At 36.4% G+C, this 18,730-nt stretch overlaps 1 protein-coding gene across 1 annotated transcript in view; it reads right to left on the bottom strand.

Annotated features, from left to right (window-relative positions):
- The window catches only part of IKZF3 (IKAROS family zinc finger 3), an 81,134-nt gene extending 64,898 nt beyond the window's left edge, over positions 1-16,236 (bottom strand). The window contains exon 1 of the mRNA XM_036837045.1: positions 16,019-16,236. Coding sequence (XP_036692940.1) covers positions 16,019-16,025 — 7 coding nt within the window. The 5' untranslated portion in view covers positions 16,026-16,236. The remainder of the gene's footprint in view (positions 1-16,018) is intronic.
- Positions 16,237-18,730: the final 2,494 nt, after the last annotated feature.

Consider the following 18,730-nt stretch of genomic DNA (forward strand, 5'->3'; position numbering starts at 1 on the left):
GTCCCCTGAACCTTTTAAACTCTCTGACAGTGACATTTAAATATCTCTCAATATTTTTTCAAGCAGCCTTTGTGTGCTGTAAATAACACCAGAAGGAACTGAGTACAGTTTCCAAGAGAAAAAGATTTGACTATCTGAGTATTCAGAACTTGAAGGAGACATTAAAGCCATCTATAATCAGGCTACATGGATGTTCTTCTTAGGTGCTAAAAAATACTTAAAAGACAAGGACAAAATAGATTGAAGTGCATTTTCCCCCTTGAACTCAAAGGTCTTTATAAACATATGAAGTCCAGTAGTGAATAGATGGTAAAGGAATTCCCATCTGAAAACCAGAAACCTGTTAAATATTTCTAAAAGTGCAGCAAAAGCTTTACAGTTTTTAATGGATCATTTTGTAATTCCTTCATACTTCAGTCCAAAAAAGACTTCAAAAAGTTTCCATGATGGGGTCTACTGGGTTCTTTTTAATGTGTTGGCAATCAACATAGTTTTAAACTATTTTCCAAAAAGAATGCTCTAGAAAGCTAAGAAGGAAAGGTCCCTATATTGCTTTTGATAGAAATATAGTTCCCTTTACTGATACTTATACATATCTGATGCAAATGATGGAAGAATTTCAAAGTGGGTTAATTTTATTGAAATACAATTCTTGTCAATTTTCTACATCTCTCCTATTACTTGAATTGGTAAAGCATGCTCCTGCCTCAGGACCTTTGCTTTTACCCTTCCCTCTGACCAAAATGTTCTTCCCCTAGATAGCCACGTGGCCCACTTCCTTTCTTCATTCAGGTGTGTGCTCAAAAGTCACCTTATCGAACAAGCTTTATCTAACTACCCTATAATAAAATGTCATCCTCCATTGGCACTTTCTTTTCTCTTTATTTTTCTTCATAAAGTTTCATTTTCGGACTTCCCTGATGGCTCAGTGGTTGGGAATCCACCTGCCAGTGCAGGGGACACGGGTTCAAGCCCTGGTCAAGGAAGATCCCACATGCCATGGAGCAACTAAGCCCATGCACCACAACTACTGAGCCTGCACTCTAGAGCCCGTGAGCCACAACTACTGAGCCTGCATGCCACAACTACTGAAGCCCGCGTGCCTAGAGCCCTTCTCCGCAACAGGAGAAGCCACCACAATGAGAAGCCCATGCACTTCAGTGAGGAGTAGCCCCCACTCACTGCACCTAGAGAAAGCCCCTCCACAGCAACGAAGACCCAAGGCAGCCAAAAGTAAAAATGAATAAATAAATAAATTTATTTTTAAAAAATTTCATTTTCACCACCTGACATATATTTGTTCATTTTTAAAATCTGTCTCCCCCCACCAGAATGTAAACTCCATGAAAACATGGATGTTGACTATAATTTTTATTGCTATTTTGCTGTATCTTCAGCTCTCAAAATAGTGCCCAGTTGTGATAGCCACTCAATATATATTTGTTGAATTAACACATGAATTTTTATATCACTATCTTTGCTACTTATAAACACTCTAGGTCAAGGTTCTGCAAACTACAGCTTCTCACCTGCTTTTGTATGGCCTGTGAACTAAGAATGATTTTTACATTTTTTAATGGTTGAAAAAAATCAGAAGAATACTGTTTCATGCGACTTGAAAATTAGATGTAATTCAAATTTCAGTGTTAATAAATAAAGTTTTATTGGAACACAGCCAAATCCGTTCATTTACGTGTTGTCTATGGCTGCTTTTGTATTCCACCAGCAGAGTTGAGTACTTGCAACAGAGACTATATGACTTGCAAAGCCTAAAACATTCACTATCTGGTACTTTACAGAAAAAGTTTACCAAGACCTGTTCTAAATCTATTATTAATACTAGCACTAATACTGTAGTGTCCAATACAATAGCCTCTAGCTACATGTGCCAATTTGAGTTTAAATTTAAGTTAATAAAAATTAAAAATTTAGTTTCTCAGTTACCCAACCACATTTTTTTCTTTAAGATTTTTTTTTTTTAAAGGTCAAGTCTTTTATTTATTTATTTATTTTTGGCTGCGTTGCGTCTTCGTTGCTGCGCGCGGTTTTTCTCTAGTTGCAGCGAGCGGGGGCTACTCTTCGTTGCAGTGTGTGGGCTTCTCATTGTGGTGGCTTCTCTTTTTGCAGAGCATGGGCTCTAGGCGTGAGGGCTTCAGTAGTTGTGGCACACGGGCTCAGTAGTTGTGGCTCGCGGGCTCTAGGGCGCAGGCTCAGTAGTTGTGGCGCACGGGCTTAGTTGCTCCGTGGCATGTGGGATCTTCCCGGACCAGGGCTCAAACCTGGCTTCCCTTCATTGGCGGGCGGATTCTTAACCACTGCGCCACCGGGGAAGTCACCCCAACCATATTTTAAGTACTCAACAGAACACGTAGGTAGGGGCTTTCATATTGGATAACACAGATAAAGAATATTTCCATCACTGTAGGAAGTTCTACTGAATAGCACAGCTCTAGATTTTAGAATATCTCATTGCTGCTTGGGGTACCACTCACTGCAAAGCTATTTATTTAAAACAAACATTAAAACTCTGGATCAGGAAAAAACAAGTAGATCAAACCATGTATAAAAATTAAATATCAACCAAAATTCTAAAGATATTATACTAGGAAACAGCTTAACAAAGACCATCTTCTATCAATATTTCCAAAACTGCAATTGGAATTTCAGGCAAAAGCATTTTCCATTAATGCAGTAATCAAAAAGATAAAGGATCTAAACAGCACCTTTCATACGAAGCATTTTACAAATTTCACTGATTAAAAAATTAATGTGACTTTTCAGAGGGTTAAAAAAAACCCACATTACGCCAAACACCCAGATAAAATATTTTAAAATGTACCTCTGTATGTGTACAAATATAAACTCAGCATATACATTGGGATTTTTTGATATCATTAGATAAAATCATTTTTCTTACCTCATTTAAAAGCCAACATTACAATCAAGCAGAAAATGTTAGTTAACACTCTTTCATATCAATTGCCCCCCTGCTCTTCCCGTAACTAAATAACTAACTCCTGATATATTTTTGGTTTAATTAAATCATTAGTGTTTTCCACTGACACTTTACCTCTTAAATAACAAATCTTGTAAAAGGTATAACTATTCTCTTACTGATAGAGCTCACAAATATATTAGACTGTAAAAGTTAAAGGTTTTTTCTTTTGTAGTATCCCAAGCACTCTATAAATTCAAAGCTTTACTAGCAATCTCAAATTGTTTTCTTCCAGAATTGAAAACAAGCCTCATCACATGCTTACTGAGAGATGACAATTACAAATTTGTTTTTATTCCTTCAGATTCTCTTTCCTTCAACAAAGATGCTATTTTAAAAAATTCACTAGTTAGAATTCTTTTTAAAAGATACCAAGATTTTTCTCTGAGATTCTAGTATTTTATGTGCTGCAAAATGAAAAGGGGTAGATTACAAACAAAATTTAAACTTGGAAATGGCAGGAGTCTGGTTAATTGAGATTTTGTCAAAATTCACATGTGAATAATATAAGTTATCTACCAACAAAATCAAATATTTACATTAGCAACAAAATTGGCAACCATATTTTTAATTCAAATGGTTATAAACTTGTCTTTATTTTGATACTTTAAGTAATCATCATTCAATTAAGAATACCAGCTAATAAAATTCTACTCTTAATTTCAGAGATCAGATTTCCACTTGCTGGTCTGTTTTTCCAGTAGGAAGTGTAGATGCTAAAGGAGATCGGAATGTCAATCTCAGAAAGAATCATGTACTGAGTTTGCCAGCTGTCAGCAGCACTGGTGCCTGACAGCTGCCAGAAAGCCGTCTTTGAATATTGACATTCTCCTTTACCTTCATAACAATAAACTGATTCCTCTATCCCCATACCTCTTTTTTTTTTTTTAATTATTTGCTTTATTATTTTTAAAATTTTATTTATTTATTTATTTATTTATGGCTGTGTTGGGTCTTCGTTTCTGTGCGAGGGCTTTCTCCAGTTGCGGCAAGCGGGGGCCACTCTTCACCGCGGTGCGCGGGCCTCTCACTATCGCGGCCTCTCTTGTTGCGGAGCACAGGCTCCAGACGCGCAGGCTCAGCAATTGTGGCTCACGGGCCTAGTCACTGTGCGGCATGTGGGATCTTCCCGGACCACGGCTCGAACCCAAGTCCCCTGCATTGGCAGGCAGATTCTCAACCACTGCGCCACCAGGGAAGCCCCCCATACCTCTTTTTAAAATCTAAAATGTCCACTTTTACTTTTTAACAAAAAGCTTTGGAAACTGAGTCGCTGACTACAAAAATGTATGCATAATTGAAACATTCACATTCAGGACTACAAATGTGGCACAGAAGTGTTAGCTACTATTTCTGAAAGATCCTTCATGAGTTCCCTTTATTACTACCACATACAATCATACCTGAAATCTTACCATCACAAGAACAGTTCTATATAATAATAAAAAAAAAATATGATCCCTATGACCAATGAAATTAGAATATTAGAATTGGAGTAGATATCTTAACTACCTTACCTCTCCTTCCCCTGCCACTTGATACTTGAATTTCCTCCAATATCTCCCTTTTTGGGTTGTAAAGTCTCTGCTTAGACACTTCCAAGTATACAGAAGTTATACTTTTCCATTTCAGAAAAACTCTAATGGTTTAAAAAGTTCCTCTTTAAATGTAGTGAAACTCAAATTTCTTAAACTGTCCATTTCAGATCCTAGTTCAGCTTTCTGGGAACATCCAGAATAAGTTATTACGCAAATGCTACCACTCAGTTCCCTAACCATGGTGACAGCTTTCTTCTGAACCCGGTTTTGTTTGCCTGTGGTCCTCCAAAAATGTGGCATCAAGCACTTAGCCCAGGAGTGCAAATGAGATTTCGTATTATCTCATAGCATCTCTGGAAGATAAACACGTGCAATGGCATTTATTATTCTCCCCATTTTACAAACAAAATTTAAGACACAAAGAATGACAAAAAATATAAAATCATGTAAGTGTCCAAAGGTACAATGTCAGTGGCACATTATGAAGAGAAGCAGGATTCCTTTCTTGAGTTTCACCTTTGTTTCAAAGAATTTAAATAATGTTTTAAGGTGCTTTCCTATATAGATTATAAATCTTAGAAGAAAGTCAGAACTAGAAGAAATTTTAGACCCAATTAATTTCAAACACCTCAAGTGACTATGATTGAGAGGAAAGGAAGATATTAAAAAGGGGGGCAAAATAAATAAATAAATAAATAATTTTAAAAAGAAAAAGAAAAAGGGGGGCATGCCTTAAAATGAGAGTAGTCTCTCCAGCCATGAAATACTTCCTTCCCTTCCTCCTTGGATTAAGGTAAAGGTTAAGAAACATCAAGACTACTTGTCTAAGAACATCGGATCAAATACAGCCCACATTACCATTTCAATACTTCCTACCTTACCCTTTTTTACAAAATATTCCATTTTTTCCCTAGATTAAATTCTAGTGAAGAAATTATAGACTGTGGGGCACAGGTCTAAAACAACAAATTCAATATCTAGTGTTATTTTTCTTGAAAGGTCAGTTACTCTAAAGTTGTAGAAAAATAAGTATATTTATATTTTACCATGGATATCACATGCCAGCAAATGAACATGTAGAGAGAAAAGGAAGAATGGGCATTTCATGTCATTAATACTTTGAAAAACTGTGCATAAGTGGTTGAATCCAACATATTCCAAGTAAGATTTTCATTTTGTAACTGTAAAATGCCTAGTTTCTGTTATAAAACAACTGATGTCAAAAACAGTTATGATGTTCTTATTATGATGTCAAGAATCATCAATTTGAAGTGGGTAATAGACTTAAATGTGAAACTTAAAACAATCAAATTTCTAGAGGAAAACACAAGAGAATATTTTCATGGCCTTAGATAGGCAAAGATTTCTTAAGCAGGACACAAGGTGCACTTAATCCCAAAAGGAAAAAAAGTGATAACTTAGTCTTCACTAAAAGCAAGAATTCTACTTATCAAATAGATTGAGAAAATAAATAAGCATGTTACAGACTCAGGGAAAATATTTGCAATACACATCTGACAAAGTCTATGTTTCTAAAATTTTTTTAAAATGCCTACAAAATCAATATGAAAAATACAAACAATCCAACTTTTTAAAAAAACGTACAGAAGACTTACAGCACTTCAGGAAAGAGAATATCTAAATAGCCAATAAACATACGAAAAGGTACTCAACATCAATATTCACCAGGAAAATACAAATTAAAACAATGAAAAACCACCAGAATGGCTAAAATTAAAAAGACTGACAATAGCAAGTGTTGACAAGATGTGGAACAACTGGAACTCTCAGACATTGCCAGTGGGAGGGTAAACTGGGTCTACCCACTTTGGAAACTGTTTGGCAGTATGTATCAAAGCTAAATACACACCTACCCTATGACCCAGAAATGCTAGTCCTAGATATACATCCAAGAGAAATGAATGTATATGTCCACCAAAAGACATGTATAAGAATGTTCATCATATAGACAAACACTGGAAACAACTGAATGGCCATCAACAGTACAATGTATAAACAAATTGTGGTATATTCATACTATTCAATAATAAAAGAGAATGAACTACTAATAAATGTAACAATATGGATGGATCTCAAAGGTATGTTGAGCAAAAGAAGCCAGACACCAAAAAAGTACCTACTGTATGATTTATATGGAATTCAAGAACAGGAAAACTGATCTATGATGACAGAAGTCTGAATAGTGCTTTACTTGGGGTAAAGGGAGGTTTTATAAATGGGCACAAGGGAATCTTCTGGGGTGATACAAATGTTCCCTAACTTTTTAAAACATTTATTTTAGGGGCTTCCCTGGTGGCACAGTGGTTGGGAGTCTGCCTGCCAATGCAGGGGACACGGGTTCGAGCCCTGGTCTGGGAGGATCCCACGTGCCGCGGAGCGACTGAGCCCGTGAGCCACAATTGCTGAGCCTGCGCGTCTGGAGCCTGTGCTCCGCAGCGGGAGAGGCTGCGATAGTGAGAGGCCCGCGCACCGCGATGAAGGGTGGCCCCCGCTTGCCGCAACTGGAGAAAGCCCTCGCACAGAAACGAGGACCCAACACAGCCATAAATAAATAAATAAATAAATAAATAAAAACTAGTAAATTGGCCACATAAGATCTTTAAAAAAAAAAAGAAAAAGAAAAAGAAAATTTCAAAATAAAAAATTTATTTTATTGGAGTATGTATAGTTGATTTACAGTGCTGTGTTAGTTTCTGGTGTAAAATGTTTCATATCTTGACCTAGAAGGAGTATAGGTAAAAATATATATAGGTAAAAATTAATCAACCTATATATGTAAGAAAGGTATACTTCATCGTATAAGTTACTCCTTAATTAAAAAAAAATCTATTGAACACAAACATTTTCAAATATCTAAAATCCCAGGGGAGTTCCTTGGCAGTCCAGTGGTTAGGATTTGGTGCGTTCACTGCTGAGGCCCGGGGTTCAATCCTTGATCGGGGAACTAAGATCCTGCAAGCCACACAGCGCGGCCAAAAAAAAAAAAAAAAAAAATCCCAAGCCTTAGAAATGCAATTATAGCATTATCTTCCCACTTTAAAAAAAAAGTCTGAATTTCAAGGGTTTCTCATGAGTCTTCTATAGCGTCTTTATAGATTATATCTATACCAACCATCCACTGAATGGGCGCCATATAAAAATTCTGACAGGAAATTTATTTACATGTTATGTACCAAATAAATATGAAGATATTTTCAATGATAGATAATTCTTCAATCAAATTTTCCTGAGAATTGAGATTTCAAGATCTGTTTCAGGACTTCCCTGGTGGCGCAGTGATTAAGAATTTGCCTGCCAATGCAGGGGACACGGGTTCGAGCCCTGGTCTGGAAAGATCCCACATGCTGCGGAGTAATTAAGCCCGTGCACCACAACTACTGAGCCTGTGCTCTAGAGCCCACGAGCCACAACTACTGAGCCCACATGCCACAACTACTGAGCCCACGTGCCACAACTACTGAAGCCTGCGCGCCTAGAGCCCATGCTCCGCAACAAGAGAAGACACTGCAATGAGAAGCCCGAGCACTGCAACGAAGAGTAGCCCCCACTCGCCTTAACTAGAGAAAGCTCACGCGCAGCAACAAGGACCCAACGCAGCCAAAAATAAATAAATAAATTTATTTTTTAAAAAAAGATGTTTCAATTTTGATCTTTGATTTTTTTTCACTAAACTTAGGCTACAGATAGTTTGTGTCATTCATCTTTGGAAAACAAAAACAAACAAAATCTCTCCATCCACATCCACATTTCTCTCCAGCAACAGCCCCACTTATTTCTCCGCTTTACCTCCTAGCTAAACTTCTGGGGGAAATGGTCTATAACAATGTTTCTACTTCCTCTATTCCCATTCCCACTTTAACCTTTCAATTTGGTTTCCATCCCCACAGCTCCACAAAAAAACACTTTTGTTAAGGTCACTAGCAAGTTTTATGTTGCCAAAGCCAACCCACACTTTTTGTCCTCACCTTACTTGATTTTCCAGCAATATTCAACATAGCTAACCACCCACTCCTTCATGAAACACTCCCCTCTCCTGAATTTCTGTTACACCACACTCTGCTGGTTTTTCACCCCTCTTGCCGTGCTGTTCCTCTCATGCTAGCCCCTCCTCCTCTATCTGACCACCTAAATAAGATGCTTCTCAGGGCTCAAACCTGAGCCCCCTTCTCACAATACATTCTCTCTTTAGGTGATCCTAATCATTCCCATGGCACTAAATATCATCTATGGGCTGAGGATAACCAAATTTCTATCTCTAGCCAGACCTTTTATTCAGAGGAGAGGTTCACCAACCCTGCCCCGACCATTATTCTCCATTTTAGCACTTTCCTTCATAGCACGTCAAATAATTTTAATTATTTCATTGGGGATTTATTTGTTTGGGAAGCTATCTTCTTCATCTGACTGTAAATTCCATGAGGGCAAAAGCACTGCTCTCTTATTCACCATTGTATTGCCAATATTTTGCATACATGACACATAACAGGCATTCAATAAATATTTTTGAATGAGGAATGAATGAATAAAGATTTCTGGCTTTTGAATTATATTGTGTTATAAATGTTGTATTACAAGGTAAGTCAAAATTGAATGTTCTAAAACTTTCATTGCTCAGCTATCTTTTAAAACCAGCATTTAAACAATAAAAAAATATTCTAAATACATATAAAAAGATGATCCACTACTAATACAACATGTGCTATGAGAGTGAGAATAAGTTTCACTAATACTTTTCAAACTGCGGGCAATGCTTGTCAGACTTTAGTGTGCACAAGAATGCCCTAGGAATCTTGTTAAAATGCAGATTCTGATTCAGCAAGTCTGGCCTGAGATTCTGCATTTGTAACATGTTCCAGATGTTGCCAATGCTGCTTGCCCATAGACCATACTTACAGATTAGCAAGGGTCTAAAGGATCCTTGTAAATGATTTATGAATTAAACAGACCCTAACTTCGTGTCTAGTAGATGAAAGGTGATTTTCGTACACATCATCTTATTCAGACTGTGGCTGGTCTCTCGTAGTATAATAAACTTAAAGTGGTTCTCAGCCTTACCAAGACCAAGTGCCCCCTCTTTTAGAAAAAATATAATACCTCTTTACTATCGTAAGTTAAATATAACCTATCCACATATCCAAGTTGTCTAAAAATAAAGCCCTAACTGTAACATAAAGGTGAAATAAATGATAATAAAATAATCTGTATTTTAATATGTAAATGTACCAGCACAATTATTCTAGAAGACATAATAAGAAGGTGGTCAGATGTGTTTATAGAATCATCATGAATGCAAGAGACAAAAAATGCAAGATACAGGCGGCATCAATAATGGCAAAAGTCTTGGCTCCGAACTAAAGAAAGAATCATCTTCTCTTAATTTATATAGTAGTTGCATTCTTAAACAATTTAGATTGTATTAAAACCATGCAAGAATACTTTATGTTTGTACATAAAATGCAGTTAGGTTCTAGCAGTCATTAGATGACATAAAATATTATTAAGTTTCAGAAAAGAGAGAGATTCCAACCTAGAATGAGGAACAGCTTCCTAAAAGGCTGCCAGGTACTGATCTGTGGCAAAGGAAGGAAAGGGTCAACAGGTAGGTAGACCTAGCAGTGGTCTCTCCAGTGATATTCTTACCTAAATAATTTTACATGAGCAAATATGCACAGGAAAAAAATAGACTCTGTGGACCAGAAAAAAAGATCATGCTCACCAACCTATAAATATTTTTTATAGACGTGGAGTTGTATCATAGCTGATGTAAAATATAATAGCTACAGTCTGAAAAACTAATTTTTCTAATATTTAACAATTAATCATTTTCCCCATCATCTGCCTTTATTTCTGTAATTAAAGAACCATTTGTTAATGCTCATTAATAGTTGATTATATGCTTGTATACAGTGTAGATAGCACCACAAATGTACATCAGAGGCTTGATTTAAATTTCATTTGACTTTCATGCATATCATTTACCAAATATTAATGCACTGAGGATTATCCATATAAAAATTTATATTCTGACCTAAAAATAAAACTTTTTAACCAACCCTTTGAAAATACTAAAAATTTATAAGTGTGTCATGAGTAAGATTGTGGTTCTGCACTGGTATTTTTTTTCCTGTGCATACTTGCTCTTGTAAAATTGTTCAGATGTGCCAAATATTCTGATATGTCAATAGTCTCTCAAATAGATAATACTTTGCAAATAAACTGATAGTGCTGTGATACAGAACTCAAATTAAGTAAAATATGTTATTCTCAACTTTAAGAAGCAACACATTTGTTGTGAAGAAATAGTTTACTATGGGAATTGCAGTGCTTCACTGAAACACTGCAAAGAATGTAGCAAAATTTTTAAACAAACCCAAAAGTTAGATTTCACTACATTATTTTGCCCAGAGTAGAGCCAATATTGGATTAGAAAAAGATAATAGTGTTCATCCTGTGGGATTTAGCCAACATTCCAAACTCTTCTATCAAACCTTTAACAGCACCTCTGACGAATTAACCAGCAAAATTAACTAGTTTCCATGTCACTATTTTCTTCACTATCTTTACCATAAAAGCTGAACAAATAAATAGTCAAATGACCAAACACGCAGGCAACTCATTCATTAATTTATTCAATAAATATGACTACAGTCCTACTATGTGCTACGGACTAGGCTGGGTACTAGTTATCACTGGTGATAAAAAGATCCTTACACTTTGGAACTTGACAGTCTAGACGGGGCTACAGGTGTACTAATGACCAAAATAAGCAAGACACCTAGATAAATAATCCTTAGATAATTAAGAGTTAAGAGTAGAAAATACTGTTATGCGCTGTTTCATCAGTGATGCTACTGAAATGTTTTCCATTTCTCTTATTTTAAAAAAGTTTCTTTTATAAACCTACAAATAACCTGATGTGCCAAAAATGTTATCTCTAAGAACACTTGTTAATAAATACAATTTGTGATATGTTGCCAATTCCATTGATATAAGTCAGGAGGTAAGCTGATTTTGAATTTTTGACAATGAGTAAAAAGTACTGCTCTAAAAATGCTTTTATTCTGTTTCATATCCCTTATTAAACACTTAGTTTTTTATATCTCCTAGATGAGACACATATCCAATATAACATGGTATCAACTCCAAATTATTTCTATTTACCTTACACCACTCTGGACTCTAAGAACTTTAATTTTGGATGCAAAAAGCAGATTTCAATTAAGGCTGAAAAAATGATCTCATTCAGGATCACTGGGGATTAAAATATTTTGATAGATTATATAGCAATAATAATTAATAGTTATATGTAGATCACTTTTCAAATAATCCACATATAATAGAAATATAATTATTGTTTCATCATTTCATCTTTTGAAAAAAGTGATTCAAAAGGCCTTAGGGTCATCCTTATGATTTCTAATTACTATGAATGTACCAGTTAATGAGAGAGTTGTATTTTTCAAAAGCTTGATAGCAGAGTATACTCTATGTCCTTGTGATGTTTAGAGTCTCTTTTCACAATAATTAATGAATATTTAGCACACCCAAAAAGCATTTCTTGGGCACTTACTACAGGCTGGTTTCTGTGTTAATCACTCAGCTCTTCTCATACATGGTCTAGAACTACAGCTTGAATCAGCAGCCTATTAATATTGGGTGTCTGGTAAAAGATCTACCAATAATCTTTTAGTCCTAAGTAAGTGTAAATATATACATTTATACATTGATGACAAGCTTATAACAATGTATTAAAAAAGGCATCACTGGAAAGATGTATGCTAATTTTATAGCACCATCTATATATCTTACTGATGGAGAAAGCAAATTTCCCCTCATATTTGATCCATATTTTAATGGACTAATATGTGATCCTGAAATCTGCTGATGTAAAGATAAGATTTAGCATTAAGTGATATTCTAGCCTAAAAACCAGTAACATTTTTTTCTAAGTTTTCTCTTTCTGTTATACCACTTAAGTACTTTAAAATTTTTCTGAGTTCTAACAAAGAATTGCTAGCACCAATCCCTTACTCACAAAAATTAATTAAATAAAAGGCATCACAATAAACATAATGAAAATTACTTTTCAGCACCATTTAAAAAACTGAACGCAACAAACTCTGAAGGTCTTTTATGAACCAGAAACTGTTCTTAGCACTGAGCATACAAAAATAAGACAGAGTTTCTGCCCTCAGAAGCTTAAAGACCAGTGGGGGAATAAACACTTAAATCAATAAATAATTTCAATACAACTGGCAGAAGTATGCACAGTAAGGAAAGGTCCTTAGCCTAGCTGGAGGGAGGTGACGGGACTGAGTAGAATGACCACCAGGAAAAGTGGTGACCACTTTTCAAAAAAATGACCACCAGGGAAAGTCATGAGGAGGTCCTTCACAGTGATAATGCCTCAAAAGAGTCTCGAAAGATGAGTAGGCATAACTAGGTAAAGAATGGGGTGAAATTTTTAGCAAAGACATGGAAGTGTGAAAAAGCATATTGGATTATAGGAAGCACAAACAGGAATTTTCTAAAATTGTGTTCTACCTGGACCCCATGGCCTTTCTGCGGCTTTTGTTCCTTTGAATGTTACCATTTCAACCTTCACATGTTCATAATACAGGGCTAGTAAACTCCACCATCTGGAGGCTATATATCTGTAAATCCCAACCATCCAGAGCATAGAAAGAAACCCAGAAATGAAAAATGGCTACCACGAAAGCCATGTGGTGAGAAGCTGACATCAAGAAGGAAACAAAAGTTACACAATAACCTGGGAATATTTAGTGTAGGGGCATTCAGCTCTACACAGTTCAAAACCCCGTGAGAAAATACTATAGAACAATGCATTACCTGATGGTCAAAACAGTGAGCCTGGGTCACCAAGATAAAGTTTTCTCTTGTGGACCTTGTTTATAAAGCAGGGGGCTGTGTAATAAATACTCTTAGATTTCTATCCAATATTGTTGAAATAAAAGGTCATATATTAAATGAGAAATATGCCAATACCTGTAAAATTCATTATTTGTGAACCACCCATTTCTCAACCATATCAGACAGAAGGGATATTATTACAGCAAAAATAACAAAATTTAGTAACATAAAGAATCTCTGGATAAAAAATATTTAGGATCACAAATTGTGAGAAAAGAAAAAAATTATAGTTTTTGATTTATTATATGCATTAAGTCTTTTCATTTTTACATGACAAACTTTCTATTTCAAAAGCTTATTTCATCTGACATCTTCACACATAGAAACTCTCAATAAATGTCTGGTAATGAATGAAAAAAATGAATGAATTTTTAAAAAAGATTTTATATGCTGAAGGAATGACTATGTAGCCTCACATTTCACAATAAACTATAGCATATTAATTTGACCCCCAAATTAGGCAGAAAATAAAAGTATTCCATAAAGTACTCTACTTGCTATATTGCCAAGAAATGAGAGGCATACACTATAGGTCAAATTCTAGATTGAGACCAAAATATCAAGATAATATGAAAGTACTTTATTTAAATATCAAATACATGAGCCAGATTAGCCAATCTTGGGTGGTTATAATGAACCAGATATTTTGCTACATCAAATACTCTGGTCCTCAAGGACCTGATGTTAGAATAGCCAAATTCACATCACTAACCTTTTTGTTAATTTTATTTTTTGATTTAAGTGTTGAAGTTTTTGCATTAAGCATACCATATAACATCTATCTGTATGGACCTATGAATAAAATCTACTCGTCTAAACTCACAACTTATCACTGATCCAATTCTATATTCTACCTCTTTCCATTTATAGTCTGTTCATTCCAAATCAAATTCTACACAAGTTTTCACTCCCTTCTTATTCAGACTTATCTAAAAGCCTTTGTTAGGGCTTTAATATCTTAAATTATGCTATTTAGTTAATAATTTCTTTATTTCACATTAAATAAATGAATTCGGAAGTATTAACATTTACAGAGAAACATTCCAGTTTCCACTGTCTTACAGTATTCTGTATGTTATTCTTGAGAAGTGAAATGATTAAGACTAGGAAAAAATAGTGTTAAAGTATTGATCTATAACTTCACAAAGACAAATTCAGCAATTCATTTGTAATAATTAAAGCATGAGAATTTTTAAAATTATTTTTTCATAGTGTACAGCAACCTAATTTTTTTCCTGTTCTTGGCCAATGAAATCTTTACATGTTAAAAATTACACGTCATAAACCATTTTTCAAATAGTCAAAGTGCAAATTTTTCAGTTATTTTTAAACCTTGATAATTTTTAAAAACTTAAAACAGAAAGAGTTTTGCATAAGAGAAAACACGAAGTATTATTCAATAATGGTCATTTAAAATTTTCTACATACATACTGTTCATTGACTTATCATTTGGCATTCTACTTAGAGGGAAAAAAATGTATATAAGGGCCAAGCCAGTTTTAAAAAATTATAAACATACCCACGTGCAAATTGAGGATTTAAGACCACAGTACTGCACTCAATTATACTGTGAAACAAAATTTATCTCATGTCCTAAAGTATTCAGTCAAGTTTTAATAACTTCACATACCCTAGACCTAAAGCTGCCAAAGATCAAGGTTCATTGGCAATAAGAGCCTTTGATTATTATGAAGAAAATGTCCATGCTATTCGTAATATTTATCAAGTTAACATTTTAATTAGGTGTCAGTATCTCATTTATTAATAGAATGAATACATTTCTCACAAATTCTGATTTTCTGTCACCACCTCCCCCCAATTTGAGATGCGTCTGCCATTTTCAAGGTTTTAGAAACACTTGTTGAAAAGACCACTGAAAAGTTTACAATAGTAGGGTGAAATTTTAATTATCCCAAGGAAGTACATACTAAATAATTTTTGAGAAGCGAGGATAGTTTTATGACTTTCAAAATTAATTCAAATGAAACAATGTGAGCCTGATTTTTGCTTTGAGTAAAGAAGTTATCATTAGAAGATCGAGTTCCAAGGGAACCATAAGCGCCAACACTTTAAAATTTACCTTCCCATATGACAGCCTTTACCCTTAGAAGAAAAAAGTCACCTTTCATTCTAAAGAAGTCACTCAGGTTAGCCTAATTCCAATAGACAGTGAAGCCATGGACGAAAAAATCATACAAAAGGATTAGTTATTCCAACTCAGGTTTGCTGCCATTTCAGGGACACCCCATAAGTACTCTTCCTCTGCAGACTTAGAGTTGACCCCTGACAACCCCTAAGAAATAAAATTGTGGAGAAGTTATCACTGTCCAAAGTCGGGGGGTGGGGGGGAAGGGGAGCAAATGAGAGATGTATGAGAACCGACACGCTTTGCCCTCTGAAATGCCTCATATTTACTTTTGACAAAAGAAATAAATAGAAGCAAAACCGAGATTCAGAAGGAACTCTCTCTGCTGCGTGCACCGGTAGAGTATTTTAAAGACCCTTTAGAAAAGAAGCGGGCTGGAGGCTCACCTTCCATCTCGCCGCCGGGCTGGGCTGGAGCTGCCGGTCTGACTACCCGGCCTCTCCACGTGCTCCTGCAGTCGCCGGGACGCAGCGCGCAGCTGGCGGGAGATTCCCAGCGCGGGGAGTCCCCGGGATCCGGCCGCCGCTTCGGCGCAGATTGAAAGGGACAGGAGCCGGCGACCGGCCGGTGCGCGGGGTTACAGCGGCGCTGGCTGGCGGCGTCTTTAAAGGACGCTCACCGCGGAGCGCCGGAGGTACCCACCGCGCCTCCAGCCTCCTTTTGAATGTCAAAGCCAAGAACCCCGATAGGATGGAAACGGTGCGACTGTAAATTGTCTCAAAATGTCCATTTTGGAAGGATGATGGATGGGAGAGTAATATCACATGGCGGGAGGGAGGATCTGGATTGCTTTCTTTCAAGTATAAGTTAAAAGAGGTTTGTCTTAAATTGAGCAAAATCTGGAACTTTTGGTCTAGATTCAGGGATGATAGCCATGAGTGCCATCGATGAGAATTCACTTCATTCGATGTATATGTTTTACTTCTTCAGTTTTTCATTTCACATAATAAAAGTTCTTGGTCCAAGTTTTCAGAAAGTTCTAAGACAGTTCCAAAGAATTTTGGCACTTTCATCAACTCAACTTTTTCATTTTTGGAAGCAATTCTCTCACTTTGTTTTCCCTTCTGGGAACTGCTTGGTTTATTTGCCACGACTCACAAAATACTACACACTCTATTTATGTGTTTATTTTCTGCTACCTTGCCTTCCTCCAAATAGGATCTGAAACAGCTTACAAAAACACGTATATAATGTTATCAGTGCTAAGGGGTTGGGGAGACACATAAGAGTAAAATTAACTCAAAGATGTTAGTACACAGAGTTAACAACTTTTCCCAACATCCTTGCCACTTTATAGAGGTCAAGCACACACTTGACTATAGGGAGAGGAAAGGGGAAGTGACCACATAATTTTTCAAAAACAGAATTTTTCTTCACACTGAGGTCTAAGGGACATTGTTCAGGTGAGTCCTCATAAAGTTACCCAGTGTGCTGAATTGGACAACATGTAAATGATTCTCAGAAAGACCACTTTCACCCTTGTTAGAAACTTACGTTGTTGATATATATAAATATATTTGAGACTTAAGGTTGGGAGTTTGTGCATCAGCAGGCCATATCAGAATAAACCCAGGGGCTTCCCTGGTGGCGCAGTGGTTGAGAATCTGCCTGCCAATGCAGGGGACACGGGTTCGAGCCCTGGTCTGGGAAGATCCCACATGCCACGGAGCAGCTGGGCCCGTGAGCCACAACTACTGAGCCTGCACGTCTGGAGCCTGTGCCCCGCAACGGGAGGGGCCGCGATAGTGAAAGGCCCGCGCACCGCGATGAAGAGCGGTCCCCGCACCGCGATGAAGAGTGGCCCCCGCTTGCCGCAACTAGAGAAAGCCCTCGCACGAACCGAAGACCCAACACAGTCAAAAATAAAATAAAATAAAAAAAAATAAAAAAAAAAGAATAAACCCACACCTACCAGTTAAAGAACGCATGTTGTAATTTTATGAATTTTAGTTTATTTTAAATATGCCTTGGTATAGGAGATATGTATAGATAGATATAGATATAGGTATATAATTTTTAAATGAGTTAATAACTTGTATTGGCTTTGTTTTAAGATCATGGCACCACGATAGCATCTCTATAGCTTGTATGGGTTGGAGTTCTACAGGATAATATCAATTTCAGAGAAATACTCTAAACACTAGGTCTAATTTTAGTATTGAAAGGGGAAATTTGTTGTTTGTTAGTTTCTAAAAGCAAAAATAGCACATCAAAAGTAGCAGAAGAGGAACTGTAAATTTTCACAGGGATGGTGTAAGGATGAATAGTTATTTGGTTATTAAAGAGCTTTAGAAAACGTTTAGCTTCCATTACAATGTTCTTTATGCTTAGCAATGGAATGTGTTACTACTTTGTAAATAATTAGTTCAGAATTGAGTATTTCAGACTCAAGAGAATGACACTTAAGGGGATAGATAAAAAGTAAACAGGTAAAATAATTTATGCAGTTATTTTGCCCTCAAGGAGGTGGAGCATAAATCCCCACTCCTTAAGTGTGGGATTCACGTATGGGAGTTCGCTGGTGGCCTAGTGGTTAGGATTCTGGGCTTTCACTGCTGTGGCCCGGATTCAATCCCTGGTCGGGGAACTGAGATCCTGCAAGTCACGTGGCGTGGCAAAAAAAAAAGATTAAAAAAAGTGGGATTCACATAGTGACATCCTTCCAAAGAGTACAGTATGAAAAGGGAGAGGGAGGAGAGTAACTTTATATTACAGAAACCAGACAAACACTACCTCAGCCAGGTGATCAAGGTAACATCAACAATGATATAAGGCATGTTGATAGTTTGTACCTTGATACAATGTGGTGAGTATGGCACTTCACCTCTGTAATTTTCCACCCGTAAACCTGTAGCCCCAGTCTAATACTGAAAAAAGAAAAGCAGAAAAAGTCCAATAGACAGGCATTCTGCAAAGTGTCTGACCAATTAAGGTCAGGTCAATGTCATAAAAACTGTAATTAACTGTCAAGGTCATCAAAACCAAGAAATGTCTGAGGAATCGTCACAGCCAAGAGGAACCTAAGGAGACTTGATGACTAAATGTAATGTGGGACCCTGATTGGGATCCTGGAGCAGTAAAAGGCCATTAGGTAAAAA

The sequence above is a fragment of the Balaenoptera musculus genome, chromosome 20 (assembly GCF_009873245.2).
Source record: "Balaenoptera musculus isolate JJ_BM4_2016_0621 chromosome 20, mBalMus1.pri.v3, whole genome shotgun sequence".
Taxonomy (NCBI): Eukaryota; Metazoa; Chordata; class Mammalia; order Artiodactyla; family Balaenopteridae; genus Balaenoptera; species Balaenoptera musculus.